At 40.2% G+C, this 22,428-nt stretch overlaps 1 protein-coding gene across 1 annotated transcript in view; it reads left to right on the top strand.

The window, feature by feature from the left end:
* Positions 1 to 382: 382 nt before the first annotated feature.
* MTNR1B (melatonin receptor 1B) overlaps positions 383 to 22,428 on the top strand; it is a 142,412-nt gene continuing 120,366 nt past the window's right edge. Inside the window, exon 1 of the mRNA XM_075592529.1 lies at positions 383 to 637. Within this exon, the coding sequence (XP_075448644.1) occupies positions 412 to 637 (226 nt within the window). The 5' untranslated portion in view covers positions 383 to 411. The remainder of the gene's footprint in view (positions 638 to 22,428) is intronic.

Genomic DNA, 22,428 nt, shown 5'->3' with positions numbered 1-22,428 from the left:
TCACTGTACCATTCCTCAATGTACCATTCCTCAATGTACCATTCCATTCTCACTGTACCATTCCTCAGTGTATCCTTTAATTCCTCACTGTACCATTCCTCACTGTATCATTCCTCATTGGTGTGTAACCTAATTGTGATGATTTTATGTTTCTCATTTTCCCTCCTTACCTAACCACTCTTTATCCTCTGACGCCCTGAATACTAAACATGCAGGCGGAACAACTGTAACTAGTCAAGTTAGCTAGTCAGCTGACCATGAAAACACTTGCCAACCTACAGTATGTTCCTTGCTGTCAATCAGTGAGCATCAATCGCCTCACCTTACTTTTGGAGGAGGAGGAGGAAGAGAACAACTTAATCTCCTCAGACTCGCTGTCCAGGATCCTGCACTAAATGTTAGTGACGTGAGATGAGAAGGAAGGGAAAGAAAGAGTTAGAGATGCTACAGAATGCATCCCTCACCAGGAACTGCTGTGACTTGGAGAGGGGAGAGTTGTTTGATGCTAACCTTCCCCGGGCTGCCTGGCTGGTCACTGCGCTGTCCAGCGTGCTGATCTTCACCACTGTGGTTGATATCCTGGGCAGCCTCCTCGTCATCATTTCTGTCCTGAAAAACCGAAAGCTGAGGAATTCAGGTAAGAGTATCGCTTTGTAAGTGCTGTCCTGCGGATCAGCAATATCCCAAACCCCGACACCCACTTAGGAATAAGTATTGACAGACTGCATTCCTATCTAAGGTTGATATACCGCTATACGAGAAGGTTGATATACTGCAATAAAAAAAGCTAATTTGCGTCATATTTTTATTGGGATGTTTAACATCTACAAATCTGTAAATTATAGTCATTATAGATGTTTCTTGTATTTGTTAATACCGTGTATAAGAGTATTTTTAACATTAATTATTTAGTGAATGATAGTAATGGAGATAGATGTTGCTGTGATATGCTGTCAGTAATTCTTTGACACATTTGGAAATAAAGTACTTATGATGTAAGAAAACAGGTTTTAAGTTGCAAGAAAGTTGCTAACTTGATAGGGATGACTTTAAAAAAAAAAATGAATATCGAGGTCTCAACAAACTGCTATGTCTGTTTGATATTGTCATGGAATTCATATGAAGCAAGGCTGCCATATAATAAGGTCACACCATGCAACTTTAGTTAGATGCCTATAATAAAAAGAAATCAAGAACCCATTAGACTAATGGACTTCAAAAATGTTACTGACTTGATTTTTCTAATTGTATTTGATTTTCGTGTAGAATATGTAACCATGATACGAACTGTCCATAGCAAAAGGTTTATGCATTTTGGTAGTCAGTTCGGTAGTAATGAAAGTATCTACTTGCATGAGGTACTTTTACTCTGAAGCAATATCTTCTAACTAAGGTACATTGTGTGAAGTACAGTATACTCATAGTAGCTATGGTTTGAAATGAATAGTAAAATCACTCAAGTAATATTTCACTGTCAAGTGTTTATTAATTGCCTTCAGAACACTTTTTATGTTCTTTGTTCAGGAGTTTTTACATATCATAGTGTCTTTGATTCAACTCATATTTAATTCACAGATCCAGTTTTGTGCTGGAGAAATGTAGGTTGTGGTAGCTTTTATTAGACCAACAAGAATTTTCTAAACATTAAATGATTGTGTCCATACAGTAGAATTTCAAACTTCACATGGCTCTTTGTGATTAGTAAAGTGACATTACATAGTAATACATATATAAAGAACTCTCATGCCGGTCTATTAAAGGGTATGAAACCCACTGTATGACAAATGGAACTACAGTTAAAGTTTTTATAAGTGTGTGTGTGTGTGTGAGTGTATGAGTGTGAGTGTGTATATATATATATATATATATATATATATATATATATATACAGTGGTCGACAAATCACCAAAAAATCTACTCGCCGAACAAAAAAATCTACTCGCCACCTTGTACCAAACGTGTGCTGCCTGGGCCAATAGGAGCTCGCCACGCTGTTAAATCCACTCGCCCGGGGCGTGCAAATGTATAGGTTTGTCGAACACTGTATATATATATATATATATATATATATATATATATATATATATATATATATGTATGTATGTATGTATGTATGTATGTATGTATGTATGTATATATATATATATATATATATATATATATATATATATATAGCAACTGTAAATATTCCTGTATATTCATTTGCATGTCTTAGACAGGTCTGCAACCCTGTCTTTCACCATTATCACCCAGCAAACAGCACTTCCACTGCAGCAAGGGATTCTGGGAAATGACATGCAAATGAGCACACAGTGCCACTTTTTATCTCATGCTCACATTACATGAGTAATTGCTGCAGTGGAAGTGCTGTTTGCTGGGTGATAATGGTGAAAGACAGGGTTGCAGACCTGTCTAAGACATGCAAATGAATATACAGGAATATTTACAGTTGCTTTATGCTTTACTGTGGAGGGTTTTAGTCACTTTTTTTTACCCACCATAACCTTAATAGTGGTGGTGATTACCTACTCTTATCTCATTTGAGTAAATGTCAGCAAGCCAACCTCACACTGATGATACCCATCAAGGTTGAAACATGTCTGTGAGTGGGTTTACTGACTGCATCTCCCAAGTCCTTGCTTAAAAGCTGTGTTTAAAGCAGCATGCATTGGCTAAGGGTTGCTCATGTAATGTGAGCATGAGATAAAAAGTGGCACTGTGTGCTCATTTGCATGTCATTTCCCAGAATCCCTTGCTGCAGTGGAAGTGCTGTTTGCTGGGTGATAATGGTGAAAGACAGGGTTGCAGACCTGTCTAAGACATGCAGATGAATATACAGGAATATTTACAGTTGCTTTATGCTTTACTGTGGAGGGTTTTGGTCACTTTTTTACCCACCATAACATATATATATATATATATATATATATATATATATATATATATATATATATATATATATATTACTCACCATAACTTAACTCAGTATTATGGTTTAGCGTATCCCATAGCCTCTCTTGCATTCCCAGTAAAATCAACCCCACACTGATGAGACCCATCAAGGTCGAAACAGCTGTCTGTGGGTGGTTTTCTGGGTATGCACCTTAACCCTGGCTGTACTCAAAGCTGTGACCATGCAGCAAGCTTAAGCCTATAGGGAACCATGTTAAAAATGGTTATTGAGGCAAAAAGTGACACTGTGTGCTCATTTGCATGTCATTTCCCAGAATCCCTTGCTGCAGTGGAAGTGCTGTATGCTGGGTGATAATGGGGAAAGGCGGGGTTGCAGACCTGCCTAAGACATGCAGATGAGCATACAGCTATATTTGCATATTTGCTTTCCTGTGGAGGGTTTTTGTCACTTTTTTTACTCACCATAACTTAACTCAGTATTATGGTTTAGCCTATCCCATAGCCTCTCTTGCATTCCCAGTAAAATCAACCCCACACTGATGAGACCCATCAAGGTTGAAACAGCTGTCTGTGGGTGGTTTTCTGGGTATGCACCTTAACCCTGGCTGTGCTCAAAGCTGTGACCATGCAGCAAGCTTAAGCCTATAGGGAACCATGTTAAAAATGGTTTTTGAGGCAAAAAGTGACACTGTGTGCTCATTTGCATGTAATTTCCCAGAATCCCTTGCTGCAGTGGAAGAGCTGTATGCTGGGTGATAATGGGGAAAGGCGGGGTTGCAGACCTGCCTAAGACATGCAGATGAGCATACAGCTATATTTGCATATATATATATATATATATATATATATATATATATATATATATATATATATATATATATATATATATATATATATATATATATATATATATATATATATATATATATATATATATATATATATATATATATATATATATATAAACAGAGGACCCCCATCTGGTAAAATCTATTTGTGTATGTATATATATATATATATATATATATATATATATATATATATATATATATATAAAACAGAAATTTCCATATACCTTGCTGTTTTACCAGTACATGCCAGTGTGTATCTTACTCTTAATGTATTATAAAGCAAAAAATACTGTATATTAACATGTTCATTATCAGAAAGTATTAAGGACCAATAATTAAAATAAAGATTATATCAGTATTCTAGTATGTGATGTGAATATTGATATTTGTTATAGATATTCCCTGGTGACACCAACCCATGTATTCTCTATTTATAGAACTGTACGGAGCCATGTAAGTGATTATAAAGTAAAAGGTTTGATTAACATGATAACCAGCCCATACAGTACCTTAAACTTAAAATTAATAAGAAGGAAAGATCATGGAAGCTGATGAGGCCATTAACCTCGTATTCATGTGTGCGTTCATTGCAGGGGTAACATACATGCAATTTTTTTTAAAATCTCTTTATTTGTATTTTTACATTAATATCACTTTTAACAGATACTTTGTCACCTATAGTTAACTCAGATTGTTAATACAATGTTGTGCATTTGGAGCTAGCAAATTATAATAGAGGGATACATTTTAATAACAAGAAACATACATGCAATTTTAAGCTGAAACTGCAAAGGCCAACAAAAACCCACAACATATTTACGTAGCTAACACTAAATTACATTATTACTGTATTTAACTCCTTTTGTGACAAATCCACAACAAAGTTATTCTGTAATGGGTAAAATGATAAATGAATGTGCAAAATTAGAGCCACACTTTGAGTGGTGTACAATCTATAACTAGACCAAGAATATGAAGTCTGATCTACATTTGTATTCAAACCTGATATTTGTTTTCATGGTCTTTCTAACTTGTTCCTTGGCAGAAATAATTCTCCTGGGTGGTGGCCTTCTTTCTAACTTTTCAGCCTTTTGAAGCTTTGTCAAGATTCATCAATTCAATGAACATTAAGGCATATATATTCTATTTTTTAGAACTTCCATAAACTTTTTTCACTTTCTATAGGTCAAGTTTACTTCTTTTATCATGTCCAGTAGTTTTGAAATAGATTGCAATGAGTATATGCAGATCAGGTTCTTTTATGTAGTTTGTTTATGCTAATTAAGGATATATTTTGAACTTGAATACGTTCCCCCTATATTTAAAGTGGTTTATTGGTTCATGATTGATAATATTGTGGTGGAGTTAACTCGTACTTTTAATGGATTGTAATTTATAAAAAGGTTGTGTGAAATGCCAGTATCTTAAAAAGTTGAAATATGTGTCATAGTTTCTATTAATAATCACAGTTAAAGAGGCAATCCAAGTGGCACTTTAAAAAAAAATTTGTTTTAATATATGCAGCCTTTGATTACCTTTATTGAAAACTAATTACTTAAGTTGCCAAATCGATTTGTTCTCCCCTTGTCAATCAGCAAAGATCCTGCTTCCCAGGGTTCATTAAATGGCTGCTTTTCAGTTTCAATCCATCCTTCATTCATGTAACTCAGCAGCTACAATGTATTCTTACATTACTAAGGTAACATTATCTATTGTTACAGTTTACAGCTCCACCTTCTGGGAATATTGGCAACAAATTGTCAAAAACAAGAAAGTGTTGCAAATATCTTGCACTGCTTGGAAGGTGGGATAAAGCCTGCCATAGAAATCAAAGGATGCTCAGTATATTAAAAGTAATTGAAAATGTCATTAAGAGTTGAATGAGAAAAAAATGTAGTAAGTATTATCTGATATTACAGATCTGATTTATTAAAAAAAAACACATGTAGAATATTTAAAGCATATTTAAGGAAATACTGAAAAGTCATAAACAAGTATCTTATTACAGTATTTTCATATTGTGATACAAATATGCTTCATAAATACCAGCAATAGGGATGCACCTAATAATCTCTGATGTTGCAAAAATATCATAAATGGTCCATAAGAGCGACAAAATTACTTGAAAATCTGATTTATCTATATTTGTGTCCAGATTTCCGCCACCGAAGAAGTAGAACCAAAATAAACCCACATGTTCTCATACTGTAATTTTCAAAGTAGATAATACTGTAGTTGATAAATGCGATGCTGATCCCTGATTAAGTGCAAAATTAAAGAAAAAATATTAACAGTAGCACTGAATTATTCAGAGTAGGATAACTAATTGAAAGATTGTTTCTAAACAATAATACATCTTTTGGGGCTATTTATGAACACTTATTTACTGGAAAACTGGTGCAATACCGGAGCAAAACAACCATTGTCTTACTGTGTCGCTACAAATCTATTTGAGCAGCCAAATTGGCATGAGAAAATATTGATATATGATCTCTGCAGCCTTATATGTCAATTTCACTCATGATCTGAACAGTTTTACACTTAAGTATTGTATGGCTAGTACATCAAACAAATCTCCCGTGAGTGGTACATAATTATCTTGACTCCCTGTGTACATTCAAAACAAAAGCACAGAGCGAGAAGGGAGATGATATAAAACTAATTTCAGTACACTATTTTAAAAAAAATCCTCAAGTATCCAGTAGATAGGAACAAACTTTAATATATTGGGGATAGGCAGAAAAATGACTATTAAGATTAATTTACTGACAACATTATTATACTATTTCACACTCTTCCTTTTAAAATACCCTTGTCTGAGCTTGTAATAATACAGTGGGTAATTAACTCAAATTATTTTGAACAATAAAAAACCATGTATGCAAAATCTTTATTTTTATTTTTTTACAATGCCCTGCAGATGAGGCAATTGCATGGCTATGCTTTAATAACATCTAAGCAAGGGAGGAGGATGCGTTTCCATCCCAGGTTCCAGCGGATGCATCCATCGGTGAGGTACCGACCGGTACTTCTTTCCGCACCGCAGACATCAACACCCTTCTGGTGCAACCGGATGGGGCCATTATGGAGACGACCGGCAGGGTGGAGGAGGACATTTATACACCCGCTCTGATGAGTAGGTCCCCGACTGACTTATTTTTACAGCGGCACCACGACCGAGCCAAGGGCCGAGGACGTAAGGCCCCTACAGACCCTGATAAGCATCAAGTGCTGGCAGTAACAGGCCGTTGTAGGCCTAAGTGGACTAATACACCCAGAGACCTTGCGCAGCCTCAGGCTTCAACAGATATTGCCAAGAAAATTCAGAGGGTAACTAAATCTTCCCAGGAAGATTCAGTAGAAAAAACACCTTGTATGCATTCGGCGCGACAAACTGTTGTAAACGTGTTCCAGATATTCAATAATATAGGCCTAATGAGGTGTAGACCATGAATTAGATATACATAATCTGGATAAGTGTTAATATAAGTATCAGTACATAGAAATTACACCCTGTAGAATCAAAAGTCAATGGTGTCCCACAGTACTGAGAGAGTCTATACAATACAGCAGCGTATAATGTCTCTGTGTTTTTCTTTCTGTCACAACGGTAACACCGCAATAGTTAAATACCTTTGGCTTAGAGTCCCAGAGCCAGTGTATGACACATGTATTGAAAGCTTCTCACAGGACGCAGTGTTTTCCACTCAAAATTCAGATATATGCGTCTTACTAAGTTTCTCACCGGGCATCTGTAGTTGCAACTGCCGGTCTCCCAATAGAGTGCGGTGGTTCCTCTTACTCGGCGCCTCCCATACAGATCTTTCACAGGAGCATCATTGGTCTCAGACTGTCTGTTTCTTCTCTGGTGTCTCGCCGGACAATTTCTGGTTCTCTCAGATCAGATGCAATCTTTCCACAGCTTTGTCCTCCGATGACTGCCCGGCCGCACATCCCACAGCTAGTGTAATGCTTCTCCTCAGAGATTCCACTGTAGAGGTATAGCGCTTCCCCTCAGGTACTCAGCCAGATATTCCACCTTTGACTGCAAACCTCCCAACAGCTGCACCTCCCACGAATGGTATTGCACCTTTCCTCAGCTGCTTCACAGAGTCACACCCCCTCTCTGATTATCAGCTGTGCAGAGAGTGTGAATGCTAGGGGCAAGCTTCAATCGCCGGATCACTGGAATGGGGAATAGGGGAACTAGTGGAGAGGAAAACAAACTGGAGTCACTCCATTTGTATTGAAAGGGTAGAGGCAGTGGGTACCATGTACAATTAGCAGGTATACGAGATATATAGGAGCTATACCTGCTATTTGTACATGGTACCCACTGTCTCTACCCTTTCAATACAAATTTCTAATGATATTGGAGTGTCTGCGGTTTGTTTTCTTCTCCATTACTTCCCCTATCCCCCATTCCAGTCATCCGGTGATTGAGGCTTGCCCCTAGCATTCACACTCTCTGCACAGCTAATATAATCTATACTCACTATGATCACTGAACTCAAGCAGAAATACCATCAAGTATCAGAATGGATCCATGGATCCAGGTGAAAGAATAATTCCCCCTTCCCCCCTATCTAAAACGGATATATATATTACTGAATAAAAAGTGCTTTTTTTGGCTTCTGTTTGTTCTTGTAGTCATTCTTAGCTACCTTTAGTACCGTCAGGGGCTGTTTATTATTGGCCTTTACTTTGAACTGACAACAACATCATTTATATTTGTTTAGTCTGCTGCAAGTATTTTGTTTGTTTGTTTGTATATATGTATGTATATGTGTGTATATATATATTAGAGGGTTCATTAACCACTTGAGTGTTACTAAGGCTACCCAGGCCCTCTTAAGGAGAGCCTAGGCTGCTACATTGGCACTAAAGGAGTTAATGAAATAAATATATAAGTGTTAAATGTATCTCTTATCCAATCTATGTACAGATGAAGCAAGATTTACTATTCTTGGCACTGGGGGGAAGACGCAGGACCGCGACTACCTCGGTGCTAGAGGATTATCCCTGTGGGGGTTCTAATCCAGAAGCCTGAATCCGCCACAGTGCGAGTGTGACAGCAATATCTCCAGAGCAGGGGCTTTGCGCTTTTTCAGCTACGGCTCCAGAGCCAGTAAGTCTTGATACATATGTAGATGCTATCCCAGAATAACTTCCAAAAAAGGCCAATGCCCAACAATGAAAACCCATAAAAAAAAATACAATCAAGGTCCAATGGGCCAAATAAAAAAATTCACATAAAATTTAAAAAACAAGAAAGGCTCCCCAAAAATAGTAATTACAGACTGATTGCCTACATGTTATACAAGGCCAATGTTGAACTTGTAATCCATGCTGGATGGCCTACTTGCAATCCAACAGGACCCAGGCTGGGGAACGAGGCAACCTCAAGCTTGCTTGAAGTCCTGCTTCATCTGTTGCTTGAAAATTCTTCATATGGTAATTTTTTTAACCCGTAAATAAAAAATACCACTCATGGTGCATTTGCATGTCTCAGACAGGTCTGTAACCCTGTCTTTCCCCATTATCGCTTAGCAAACAGTCTTTCCACTGCAGCAAGGGATTCTGGGTAATGACATGCAAATGAGCACAGTCACGCTTTACTTCTCATCCATTTTGACCCCTATGAGCCTGCCATATTACACAGCTTTTCAGCACAGCCTGGGTTTAAGAAGCGCATAGACAGTAAACCTCCTCACAAACAGCTGTTTAGAACTTTTGGGTCTCATCAGTGGGAGATTGGTTGCTGGCTATGCAACGTGAAGCTTGTACATGGGTTTAACCAGAGATTTAAAAAAAAAATAAACATATGTTGGGTAAAAAAAGTGATAAAAACCCTCCACCATACAGTGTACAGTAAATAAAAAATACCACTTGTGGTACATTTGCATGTCTCTGATAGGTGTGCAACCCTGTCTGTCCCCATTATCTCTTAGCAAACAGTGCTTCAACTGAAATCTTCTCTTCATCTACTCATCATGACATCTTCTTTTATTGATCTTCAGCTACTGGATGTGGCTTCCCCTCCAATTTTATAGGGCCTTAGACTGTCGCATAACACGTGGAAGTGAAACACTTTATACAGCAATCAATCAAATTGGCTACTGCAACATAGGTTTGCTCCATTTAGAATAATGTCAAAGGTTGGCAACACATTGATTGGAAAACCCGTATCATCATTCTAATGGTGCCAAACACGTCACAGCAACCAGTTCAATTGGTTGCTATACCATGTGTTCTATGTCCATGTGTTATACAACGGCCCGAGGCCGGGTGAAAGGTGCTGGAGTTTAACTCTTTAATATAATATTAATAATAATGTTTTCTGAAATATATAGAGAAGGGAAAAAGGATAAAATGAGAACCTTATGTTGTTTTAAAGAACTTTCTCCCTCTCCGGTGCAAATTCTCGCTGGTCTAGAGACCTTCTCACCGGTTAAGCCCTCTCTACCCGAAGTATATGTAGAATTCCTTGACGTTTTCGACAAAGTCTGTTCTGAGGTTCTTCCCCCTCATCTAGGTGTTATTTTAGGAAATTCTTTATTTTTTATTCAAGAATGAATATGTTGTTTTAAACATGCTTTAGTTAAAAGGAATACCTTGATTTCATATAATATATCCTTTACTGATGTTACATGTTTTCCTCTTCTCCCTCCCCTATTCTTTTTTTTTCTGTAACATATCAGTTCTACTGCATGAACAACATGATACCAATACCAGTTATCACATAAGTTCACTAAAACATTTTTACATTGGAGCACTGTCCGGCAGAGAAGGGTATAATTCAAGAACATACATTTCATTTAAATTCACATGGTTAATTATACAAAGTATATTTATAATTTATTTGATGAAATCGTCTTTTGCCAGCACTTTTCACATGTCACAGACCTCGGGGTGGAGTAGTGAGTAGTTGCAATGTAATCTAAATATTACTGAATCTTGCATTACCATTTGAGTTTTGTAATTTAACATTTGTTTTAATATAAACGAGCTCCTGCACATATAATACTTGCATGTTATTGAATGGACACTTTCTAATAATGACAATGAAGAATAACCATTTTCAAATAGCATTAAGGTATATATTTAAACATGTATTTAGTGTTGGGTTTTAGAGTTACAGAATGTGTTAAGGAGACAAACAATCATTTACAGACTCATATCGCTTTAGGAGGCATGAGTAACGTTTTTCAACAATTTTGACAATAAACTGTATTGAGCAACGTTTTGTGTGTCTGTGTTCATTAATGTTAGATGTAGTACATGATCCATTGTAAGGCAGAATATCAGAGTTTCTACGGACTCAATGGTCATGTCGTTGCAGTGCATTTAACAAAATACAGTTTTAAAACAGTTGTATGTCCCATTAGCATAGGCTTAACGCCATGTTACATTAGGCTGCAGCCAGGCTGGGAGCGTGCATGTCGGCGCTCGAGCACCATGATCTCATGCGCTCTGCTTGGCCATGCAATTCCTAGCCAGCTAGTTGCAAGCATGTGAGAGCGTATCAGGGGCGCAGCCATGACATCACGGAGCTGGTTCACCCTCATTGTGACGTGCCAGCGAGCACCAGAAACAAATTCCCTTGTCTCTGCAAGCAGCTGAGAGCAGTGCACGTGCAGGCGCGAGCTCATGCAGAAGAAAGAAGAACAGCACACAACTCTCATAGTGTAATAAATTCAATTATATTGTAATATGGTGAAGGTGGTAATAATTGCACGTAGATCAATATTGAGGAAAACAGGCAATACATGTATTTAGGCACATGTTACCAACAGCATTCAGCAGGGCCCCTCATCCGACGGACATCAAGGTGTTACACCAGTCAGCAGCAGATGATATCCGATGATAACGGATTCGCTCTAAACAGCCTTATATACTTGTATACAGCTGGATCCTGATGTTAAGGAACCGCGATGTCCTGCTCTTTTCTCCTAGGAGTCCGCACTGGTAAGTAGGGTAACGGATGAAGGATCGTCTCCTGCACGACACCTGCTCATATACCGAACAAATCCAGGCTGCGTTTGCACATGTTGTTGCCCACTGATGTCACTAGACCCGCGTCAACATGTGCGATCGTCAGAATAATTTCAAGGGTGAAGGAATGCAAGCAGGTATAAATGCAAGGATAAATACTGGCTCAAATAAAGTCCATAGGAACAATGTACCATGTACGAATTCTACACGTTTCTTATTGCACCAATACTTCTTCAGGGATAATCAAATCTAGTACAAGCACATATTTAAATACCCTGCGGGAACCGGTGACTGGTCAGTGCTGGGGGGTGGTTCGACCAATCACAGTATGCCCCACATGTGTATTAAATCATCACAATCTAGCATAAAAATTATACAGCAATGTTTAAAATACAATTTAATGACAATAATAAACCAAATAAAATCTTTAGATAATTATGATGATAATAAAGTCGTACACTGAAATGAAATAAACGCAACATTAGTTTGGTACAGATAAGTTATAATTGGACATATGATGAAACTTTTAGAAAATTGAGAAATCATGAAGGTAAAAGATATTAATATACCCTACAAATATTAAAGTGTAAAATCGTGTATGTAACACTAAGTAGGAGACAGATTACAAATATGACTCATAATTCTATAAAATTAGTAGAATCTTAAAACAGTTATATAAGAGAAAAAAAAATCTCCAAGAATTGATACTAGTCAAGAATAAAAAAAAAAAATATATATAATATTTATACCGCTTGAATAAAATAAAGAAAAACTTATAAAAAATACAAAAGCTATAATTAATAAAGAGACCAAACATCTAGTTCGTCATTCAAACCTTCAGGTGCTAATGTGTGCATATTAAAAATCCAAAAGCTCTATTGTGTGCATATTAAAAATCCAAAAGCTCTCTTGTATGCATATTAAAAATCCAAAAGCTCTCTTGTTTCGAGAGGGATTTTATCCTATCACCTCCTCTTCGATTAGGTGCTACAATTTGGATACCTTTATAGCTCAATTTGATTGGATCGCTGTTATGGTGAATTTTAAAATGGTGTGACACGCTATTTTTTTCGTAACCTATTCTAATATTTGTCGCGTGTTCCAGAATTCTTACTTTAAGCTGTCGTTTAGTCCGCTCCTTATATACTGTTTGCCACATGGACATTCTAAAAGATATATAACAAATGTGGTGTTAGAAGAAATACAATCATCAATAATAAACTTTACCTTAGTTACAAATTAACTGAAACTCTTTCTTTATTTATTTAATAGCTTGCAAGCCTTACATTTTTCACAGCAAAAATTGCCAACCAGTTTTTGTGTCAACCATCCAGTTCTTTGCACAGTTTTAATACCAAAATCGCTGGAGGCCAAACAGTTTTTTAAGTTATTAGCTTTTCGGAAGATAAATCTTGGTTTCGTCTCTAAGTGTGGATCAAGTATTGGATCATTAGATAGTAACCTCCAATTTTTATTGATTATATTTTTATCTCATAACTTACTGCATTATAATTTGTAACAAATGGTACAGATATTGATTTTCTGGCTTATTAGGTTGATTAATACTGTTTGATTTATTTTTCTTGCCATTTAAAATAGAATCACCGCTCAGAATGGGACTGCCAGGGACCCTGCTGTGTTAATCCTATGGGTCATTAGTCAATGCAGAAATGCCTTAAACTAGCCAGGTTACACCCAGCACGTACCCAGAATGTAACCGGGCTAGTTTAAGGCAAGTTTTAGAATACTCGGTGTCTCGTCTGTACCTGGATAGGAGAAAGGAAGAGGCACACAAATTGTAGTGGAATCAAATGATTTCAAATGTATTGATGCATCAGAGCTAACAATAGTAACGTTTCAGGACAAGCAGTCCCTTCCTCAGAGGAACGTTACTATTGTTAGCTCTGATGCATCAATACATTTGAAATCATTTGATTCCACTACAATTTGTGTGCCTCTTCCTTTCTCCTATCTTGCTATTACTTTGGATCCAGCTTTGGGACGCCAGGATCAACGGAAGGTGAGCACCAAATGTAAACTCCTTAAAAAAAAATTCTTTTAAACAGTGGTGTGCCACCTATAATCTCCTTTGTCGTCTGTACCTGGAAAATATGCTTATTTTAATAATTTTTGTGCATAGTGTATAAGGGTGCATTTTGAGAGGTGTATAAGTAATTTAGGACTAGTAAAACAAAGGAAATGTAACAATGTCCCTATTTGTAGTGCAGTAATTATGTAAAAATTATCTTATTCAGTTCTCTTGGTAGAAGTTCACAAAATTTTATTTATTTATAAAATGTTTTACCAGGAAGTAATACATTGAATGTTACCTCTTGTTTTCAAGTATGTCCTGGGCACAGTTACGATAACAATACATTGTGTCAAGGGGGGAGACTCCTGGAGTGGGTAGGATCTCGGTGGCCAGAACAGCGGGTAGCAGGCAAGGATTGTTGGGGTCAAAAGCAGGGTTCGTGGCAGGCAGCAAGCAGGATCGTCGTAGCCACAAGCAGGGTTCGGTGGCATGCAGCATGCAGGATAGTCGTGTTCACTGGCAGGGTCAGCAACAGGAAGGCAGGAGCAGGGCAGGGGAGCAGGAACTGAGACTAGGGAGCAAGGACTTAGACTACGGAGCAGGAACAGGGCTGGGACTTGCTAGCAGGAAATAGACTGGGGCAATCTAGTTCAATAGCAAGAGCCTTTAATAGGAACAGGACTCAAAACAGGAACAAGCAGAAATGTATCAGGGCAGAGGGAGTCTTGACTTACAAAACAAAGGCAAGGGAGGAACAGGAAAAAGGAACTGTAAGGACAGATGACAGGAGCAACAAGAGGAAATAGACAGACAGAGAAACCCCAGAGCAAACAGAAACCAGCAGCATACCCGGTGGGCAGAGAAAAGAACTATGGCTAGGAGCAGAATGTCTAAGAGAAGCTGACAATACTCCCCCCTCTCAAGAGTGTTCTCCGGACGATCCTCAGGCTCTTCCCAGAGGCCTTGATAAAAGGTGGACTCAGGGTGACCCACCTCTGGTGGTTTGTTGATGGGCAAAATACTTGTCCCCATCGCGACGGCACAGGAACAGTAACCGGTATATCAGGCGTTGCAAGGAACTTCTTGACGGATGCGTTTAACTTAAATGCAGGGGCATGGACATCAGGAACACAAGCATCAGGAACCGGCGCACCAGGCTCTCCACACGAGTCAGTGGGGGCATCGATTCAACCCTCCGTGGTCTCCCCTTGTGACCAACACATCTCTTTTAGTCCTGGAATCAGGAACTTCCCGATAGGCACACTCAACTAAATTGTAGGGGCATGGACATCAGGAATATGGGCATCTGGAATGGGTGCACCAGGCTCTCTACATGAGTCAGGGGGGACATTGAGCTCAGTCTCTGTGATCTCTCCTTGTGACCAACATATCTCATTAAGTTTTGGAATCTCTTTCTCCAACTTCATCTTTTCAGGCTTCAGTTTAGCACTAAATGTCTGTTCCTTGTCATCCTTGCTCAGGTCTTGCAAAACCTCTGCAGCTTGCTTTTGATTTCTGTCTGTCTGATGTCCGAAATCTGTTTCTACTTTCCCAGTCTCCTGCCATTTTGTGGTATCACTTAATGAGCATTAAAGACCAGCAATTGGAGTTTACAGCTCCAATGTCCTTCTGCATTTCTTTTCCCACTCAATGCCGTTGTCAGTTCAGCTTCTTTGGAATTGCGTCGTGATTCCACATCTCCCAGCTGACTCAGAGCAAGGCTTAAAGCTGTCTCCTTTTCTTTATTTCTGACCTGCAGCTGCCGGTACTCCTTCCGGTCCTTATCCAGTTCCAGCTGCAGCCGTGCCTTCTCACGGGCTGTGTGGTCCAGCAATTCGCAGGCATCTGCCATTTTTACCTCATAGCGCAGTGTCAGGCTGGCCACTTGATGGACGGACACCTCCTCTCAGAAGAACCTCTCAATGTAGAGAGAGAATCAGCGGGCACCGCTGGACAAAATTATAAGGCTGGACTGTGCTAATGCAAACAAAATTAATTTATTGAATCATGTACAAAAATGGAAGAAAGAAGGGGATGGCCCCTCGTGGAACTCTAACGTGTTTCACCCTATGGGGCTTTGTCAAAGAGTGACAAAGCCCCATAGGGTTGAAATGCGTTAGTTCCACCGGGAGCCATACCCCTCCTTTCTTCCATTTTTGTGCATGATTCAATAAATTAATTTTGTTTGCATTAGCACAGTCCAACCTTATATTTTTGTCCAGCGGTGCCCGCTAATTCTCTCTCTACATTGAGAGGTTCTTCTGCTGACAGTATACAGCCAGGAACCACGTCTTGCACAACGCACACACCAGTGCTAGCTCTTTCAGGGAAAATGGACGGGCCACCGCAACGGCCGTTACCTCTCCTGGTGCAAGACTTCCACGGTCTCCGAGACCACCCGCTCCCTCCACAAGTCTCTGCCGTCCCAGAGCTGGGTCCATTCCCTGCTCTCCAGGCGGTTTGATGGTTACAGCGGCTGCAGCTGTGGATTTTTGCTCAGCCTGCCGGGTTTCATGCTCACCGATCGCTGCCTCTCTCTCAGCCTTGCCGGCTACTGGTCCCCGCGCCAACTTGATGCACTCCTCCGGTCTCGGTGCCTGGCTCCAGTCACACGGATGGCCAGCACTTTGGTTCTGGAGGCAATGCTTCTCACAAGTAGGGGAACAGTGAGGAGGTGCTATATCTTGTGTTATATGTTGTACACTGTGTGTTCAATATCTTTAGTCCCAGAAACTCGCAATTACCATCGAGTTCTCAATATATTACAGTATCCCTCCGTACACTGTAATACAGGTCCAGTTCAATCCCACCGCTGCCACCAGTTTTATTATAAGCCTGTGACGGTAGCTTTGAGACAGGCTATAATAATACACCACCAAATATAACTGGGTTGAACTGAACGAGACTTAGAGATATGATAAAATATAATTTAGTCCTTGAAAAAGGTGAACACACGAGATATACAAATAACAGACAAAATATGGACACTCACTTAAGATAAAAATGATGAAACAGTCATAATTCTGGACTGGCAGTTCATACAGCAATCTTCAAAAATCACCAAGACACGAAAAAACATGAAGTACACGAAAAGCATGAAAGACAATAGCCATAGGCTGAGCCTGGTTCTTATACCATTATTTCCCATTGAACACAACCTAAACCCAGCCCCTCTCATAAATCAGTGGTGAGGTTGACAGTTTTCCCCAGAGTAAAACTCCTCCCACCCAAGGACGTTTAAAAACGGCTTTTCCTATCTAAATAACTTCATAACTTCAGTTCAGTAATTCTTACTGGCACACGAGCCATATTAATACATTCCGGCACGCATGACGCTCCCAATAAGACTAAATATTACTGTGTAATATTAAAATTAAGAGAGATATTAATATCTGTCTCTTAGGACCGGCCAGACATCCGGTGTCTGTAATCGTTATTTGAGGCTCGGTCCCCCGGTTACACATATGTAACTCTTAGCATGTTCAGCCGAGGACATCTCATAATATTCTTATATTTAATAAGGTCACTCATTCTGATATCTCCTTGCGTAACCGCACCCCTGGCCCCAATCAAGAAATCCTTTGAAGCAGGGCTGTGGGTAGTGACCATTTGTCACCGGTGCTATATTTCACACCCAATGCCCAGACATTGCCCTTACCTGTCTCTACCAGCCAGATGTGTTAACATACACCAAACCCCCTGGGTACTTTTCACACCCAACTTCAATCAAGCCTTTTGAAGCCCAGATATTTCTGAAAAGACACCATGCATCCTAATGTATTTTCCTAAACTGCAGCGCATTAACCCCTTAAGCCCCAGTGTGTGTGTGGTGCAGAAACTGGCCCAGAAACAATACATTTATACAGGGGAATAAACAGTTGGATGGCTGAAGCAAGGCAAAACCACATTACTGGACCCCAGTCCAGTTAACCCCTTGCTTCCCTGATGAGAGTAGAGGGTGGCCAAATGGGGGTGTAACCCCTTTAATCCCGGGCCAAATCCTCTCTATCATGACAAGCACGCCTACCCAGACAAAGCTACGAGACATAGTAAGTGACTTTTTAATTCTTTGTACGGAGCTGCCCCAGGTGAATTGGCCATATATATGCAGGACTTTTCAGACGGGGGTTCGGTATTGGTTGAGAGCCCTCCACCGGTCATCCCCTTCTCCTTCTAGGATGTCTCATCGCTAGGCCACTTCCCACAATATGGGTGCAAGTTGTTATATCCAGCTTCATTTATTCATTCACACCACTGTTCTCACTCCATGATATCCGGATGTATTGGCAAAATTGATATCTTACAATATTCGGTACTCTGTAGCACTCGTCATTTTTGGGGGGATCGTTTACCCCAATCCACTCTTCACCTCCTCTCTCGCTGCCTTTTTGGTGAGCTTTATCTTGAGCCCAGCGATCTGCGCTTGCAGCACTGTGAGTTGCTAGGAAGTGTGTTCAGCTGCCAGCTTTAGCTCTTCCACTTCCAGGCTTTGCTGCATGTTCCACTCCTCAGCGAGAGACCCCTGTTCGAGTGCATCCTGCAATTCTCCTGTCAGGGCCTTCATCTCTTCACTGTTCTCGCTCTGAGCTTGCTTCGACGCATCCTTCATTACGTTTTGGAACTCTGCCAATTCATTCGCTAGGGTCCCAGCAGCTTGTCTTTTCCAGGTTTCTTTCTCCTGGGTGTACTGACTGTTGGGGATGGAACAGTGTCTCTGTTCCTCTAGCTCTTGCTTCAGTTTTTGGACCGCCTCATGCTCCCACTCATCTTGCTCCTCCTCAAGCAAGGCTCGGGTTATGCTTCTCATGATGCTCTCTGGGGACACACTGGGTATTCAAATGCTCTTGCAGCATTTTTACTTCATTAGCATTCTGAATACTTTCTTCCAGCAGAACCCACTGCTTCTCCTCAGCATCCACCCGTTGCTCCTTGGCGTCCTGCAGACTCACACACAGTCTTGCATGCAGTCCTTGCTGCTGGCTCTGCAGCATGTTTTGTGTTTGTGTGCACTGGTCCAGGGAGACACGTTCTTCTTGCAGCACTCTCTCTGCATTCTGTAGTGCTGCCTGTACATCTAACTTTTCCTGGGCCAATTGTTTCTTCTCCTCTTCTAATTCATGGAGTCTCCTTCACTGACTTGGACAGAGAGGGTCTTGCACACTTAGTTTACAGTTTCAAACCCACTATTAAAACCTTCGAAGGTCTCCCTCACAGAACGTATCTCTGTGTTTAAATAGCAAATCTCCTCCCGAGAGGCTTCCAGCTCTGACTATGCCTGTGAACTTCCTTTTGCGAGGCTTCAAGCACTGTATTAAGCCTGTCAATTTTCTTCAGAGAGATTTCCAGTGCTGCATTACTTTTATCAGTGAAGCGCTGATCCTGGGTAACATCAGTGCATGCCTTCTCGAGCTTACTTGACATGATAACCAGGTCACTCTCCAACTGGTGCTTTTCTTTCTCCTATAATATGCATTTAGCAATTGCTGTGGACAGACACTTTTGTAGCGCAGCCTTGACCTCTTGCTCTTTATCTAGTCACCCATAGAGGCAATCAATATATTTTCCTGTGGATTGAATTACCTGAGTTAAGGCATCTTTACCTTTGGTTAAGGGCATCCTCTTTCTTTTTCACTACTGGAATGATTCTGCTAGTCGCCTAAGGCTGCAGCATATCTCGGTCCCTTTGTAACGTAGGCTTTCCTGACGTTGAAGGGTCATCCTTAATTCCTTCAGCAACTTCCACTGTAACACCTCCTATCTTCTTTTTATTTCTCTTTGCTTTGAGAAGCTCTGAAGAATCAGTGGTACTGTGTTCACATTTGTTGCTCAAGACTGTTTTCAAAGTGGGAGCCATAGATTCAGACATGGGGAACCTAAACTTGCTAAGAAAACCAGTAAAGAGGAAATGTGTTTTTAAAGCAGAAGCTTTGGAAAGAACAACAGAAATATTAGGCAACACAGGGAGACAAAAGATAGGAGAGCTGATCTTTAGATTTGAGACCTTGGCATCAGTCACAGAAATATCATAATTTGCAGGGAAACCATAGACAGAAACGTGTAGTAGCATCTGAAACTTTTAGAATCAAGCATAGGAAAATCACAGATTGAGGGGAATCAGAGCATGCAGCAAAAAATAATGGGATCACTTTTGTCTTTGGAAATGAACCCTGAGAACCAACAGAGGTATATCCAAGCAAAGAAATCAAAAACAAGTCTGTTCTTAAAAATTAAAGTCTGAAAATCTGCAGTGGCCCACCCAGAAATGCAGAGAGAGACAAGCCTTGTCCATGGAATGAAAGTCTGAGAGTCTGAAATGGCAATAACAGGTACTGCAGGGAAGGCTTTTTTTTTTTAAGGGAATTCTTCTCAGGGACAAAGTGGCAGAAAAAACCCTCAGAACCCTTTGCAGCAACAAAAAAATATCCCAAATGGGATTTCCAACACCAAAAAAAAAAAGTACTTGTATTCAAACCAACGCAAGCGGAAGGGGTCTCCTGAAGCAGGCAGATGATTGATCTGTTCCAGCGAGGACCAGAAGTGGCCTTTGTTTTCTGCTAAGGGGGGAAACTCCTGGAACAAGTAGGACCTCGGTGGCTGGAACAGCGGGGAGCAGGCAAGGATTGTGAGTTTCACAAGCAGGGTTTGGTGGCAGGCAGCAAGCAGGATCGTCGTGGTTGTGGGCAGGGTCGACAGGAGCAGGGTAGGGGAGCAGGAACTGACACTACAGAGCAGGAACAGGGCTGGGACTTGCTAGCAGGAAACAGACTGGAGCAATCTAGTTCAATAGCAATAACCTTTAATATGAACAGGACTCAAAACAGGAACAAGCAGAAACAGATCAGGGCAGAGGGAGTCAGGACATACAAAACAAAGGCAAGGAAGGTACAGGAAATCGAAACTATAAGGACAGGAGCAACAAGAGGAGACAGACAGAGGAACCCCAGAGCAGACAGAAACCAGCAGCACACCCGGTGGACAGAGAAAGGAACTATGGCTAGGAGCAGGATGTCTAGGAGACACTGACACATAGTTACATTAAATGAACATGGTTATACTGTACAATATAAATAAAGATATGGCATGAACAGCTAAACATAATATATGTTATGGGCATATGTAACAATACAGAAAAGATAAAAATGTGAGACAGATTTAGTCTAATTATTAATTAGTGAACATTTTCTCTGCCAGTAGAAATAATAGGATACATAATACATCTTCTAAAGGTTGCAATAGTGCAATAATTTGCCCTTTAATTGCAAATAGAAATTTTAGTTATTAAGCATTTAACTACGAGTGCCATTTGTACTGTACCTTAATTAAACTTTCCACTACTAAAAGTAGGAAAAGGCCAATTAACTAATTTGCCGGCAGATGTAATCTAATAAACCTTTACACTGTTGCAGAAAATAGGTGTACATTGACTTCCAGTAGCAGACCAAATAAACCTTAAGCTTCCACTTATATTAGTAGCGTGTTCATTATTTAATTAGTTAAGATCAGCTTGCGTATACTGACTGATCTGTGTGGTTGATTTGAAGTGCTGGTTGTTTAAAGTGTATGCAGTTAGAAACAGAAGCCGTTTGAACAAGGAAGCGGTTAAACAAGGTATAGTATATTGAAGTACAGTTTACTGTTAGTACTTATAACCTTCATAGTTGCTAGAATGAGCAGGATTGAAAATGTCACTCAATGCACATCTTGCCACATGTATGTGCACTTGGAGCAGCTGTTCCAAGGAGCATACCACTGTGAGAGGTGTGAGCGGGTTGTCTATTTAGAGTCAGAGATTGCTGATCTGAAGAGGCAACTTGCAATATTGAGAGACATTGGCAATCTTGAAAGGGGTTTAGAGCTCACTTTGCTTCGACTAGTGGTGCAGATGGTGGCGCTGTTAGTGAGGAGCAGGTAGGTAGCTTGGTTGCTGTTAGTGAGGAGCAGGTAGGTAGCTGGGTGACAGTTAAAAGGGGCAATAGGGAGAGGGGCAGATTGCAATAGGAAGCAGGGGTAATAGGGAGAGGCAGGTCGTTTCTGAGCTGACCCATCCCAATAGATTTGCCATATTGAGTGAAGATATTGGGAATGTCGGGGCAGAAATCTCAAGGCTGGAGAGACTAATTCCTCTAGCAGCCAGGGGAATAGTTTATCCAGCACAGTGGGGACTCAGTATACAAAGAAAAATTGTGGTGGTAGGGGACTCCATTTTAGGAAGGTAGATAGGGCAATCTGTTGCCGTGACGCATGAACCGAACAGTTTGTTGCCTCCCGGGTGCTCGGGTTCAGCACATTTGCGGATCGGGTAGACAGATTGTTGGGGGGTGGCTGGGATTGACCCAGCGGTCTTGGTACACGTTGGCACCAATGACAAAGTTAGAGAAAGATTGAGGGTCCTAAAAAATGATTACAGGGACCTAGGCCAAAAGCTTAAGGCAAGGACCTCCAAGGTAATATTTTCTGAAATACTACCAGTGCCATGCGCTAACACAGGGAGACAGTTAGAGATCAGGGAGGTTAATGCATGGCTAAGAAAGTGGTGCAGAAAGGAGGGGTTTGGGTTTTTAGAGCACTGGGGCTCCTTTTCTGAGAGGTGTCATCTATATTCTAGGGACAGATTGCACCTCAATGAAGAGGGATCTT

Source organism: Ascaphus truei, chromosome 3 (assembly GCF_040206685.1).
Source record: "Ascaphus truei isolate aAscTru1 chromosome 3, aAscTru1.hap1, whole genome shotgun sequence".
NCBI lineage: Eukaryota > Metazoa > Chordata > Amphibia > Anura > Ascaphidae > Ascaphus > Ascaphus truei.
This window is presented reverse-complemented; position numbering and strand designations above follow the sequence as displayed.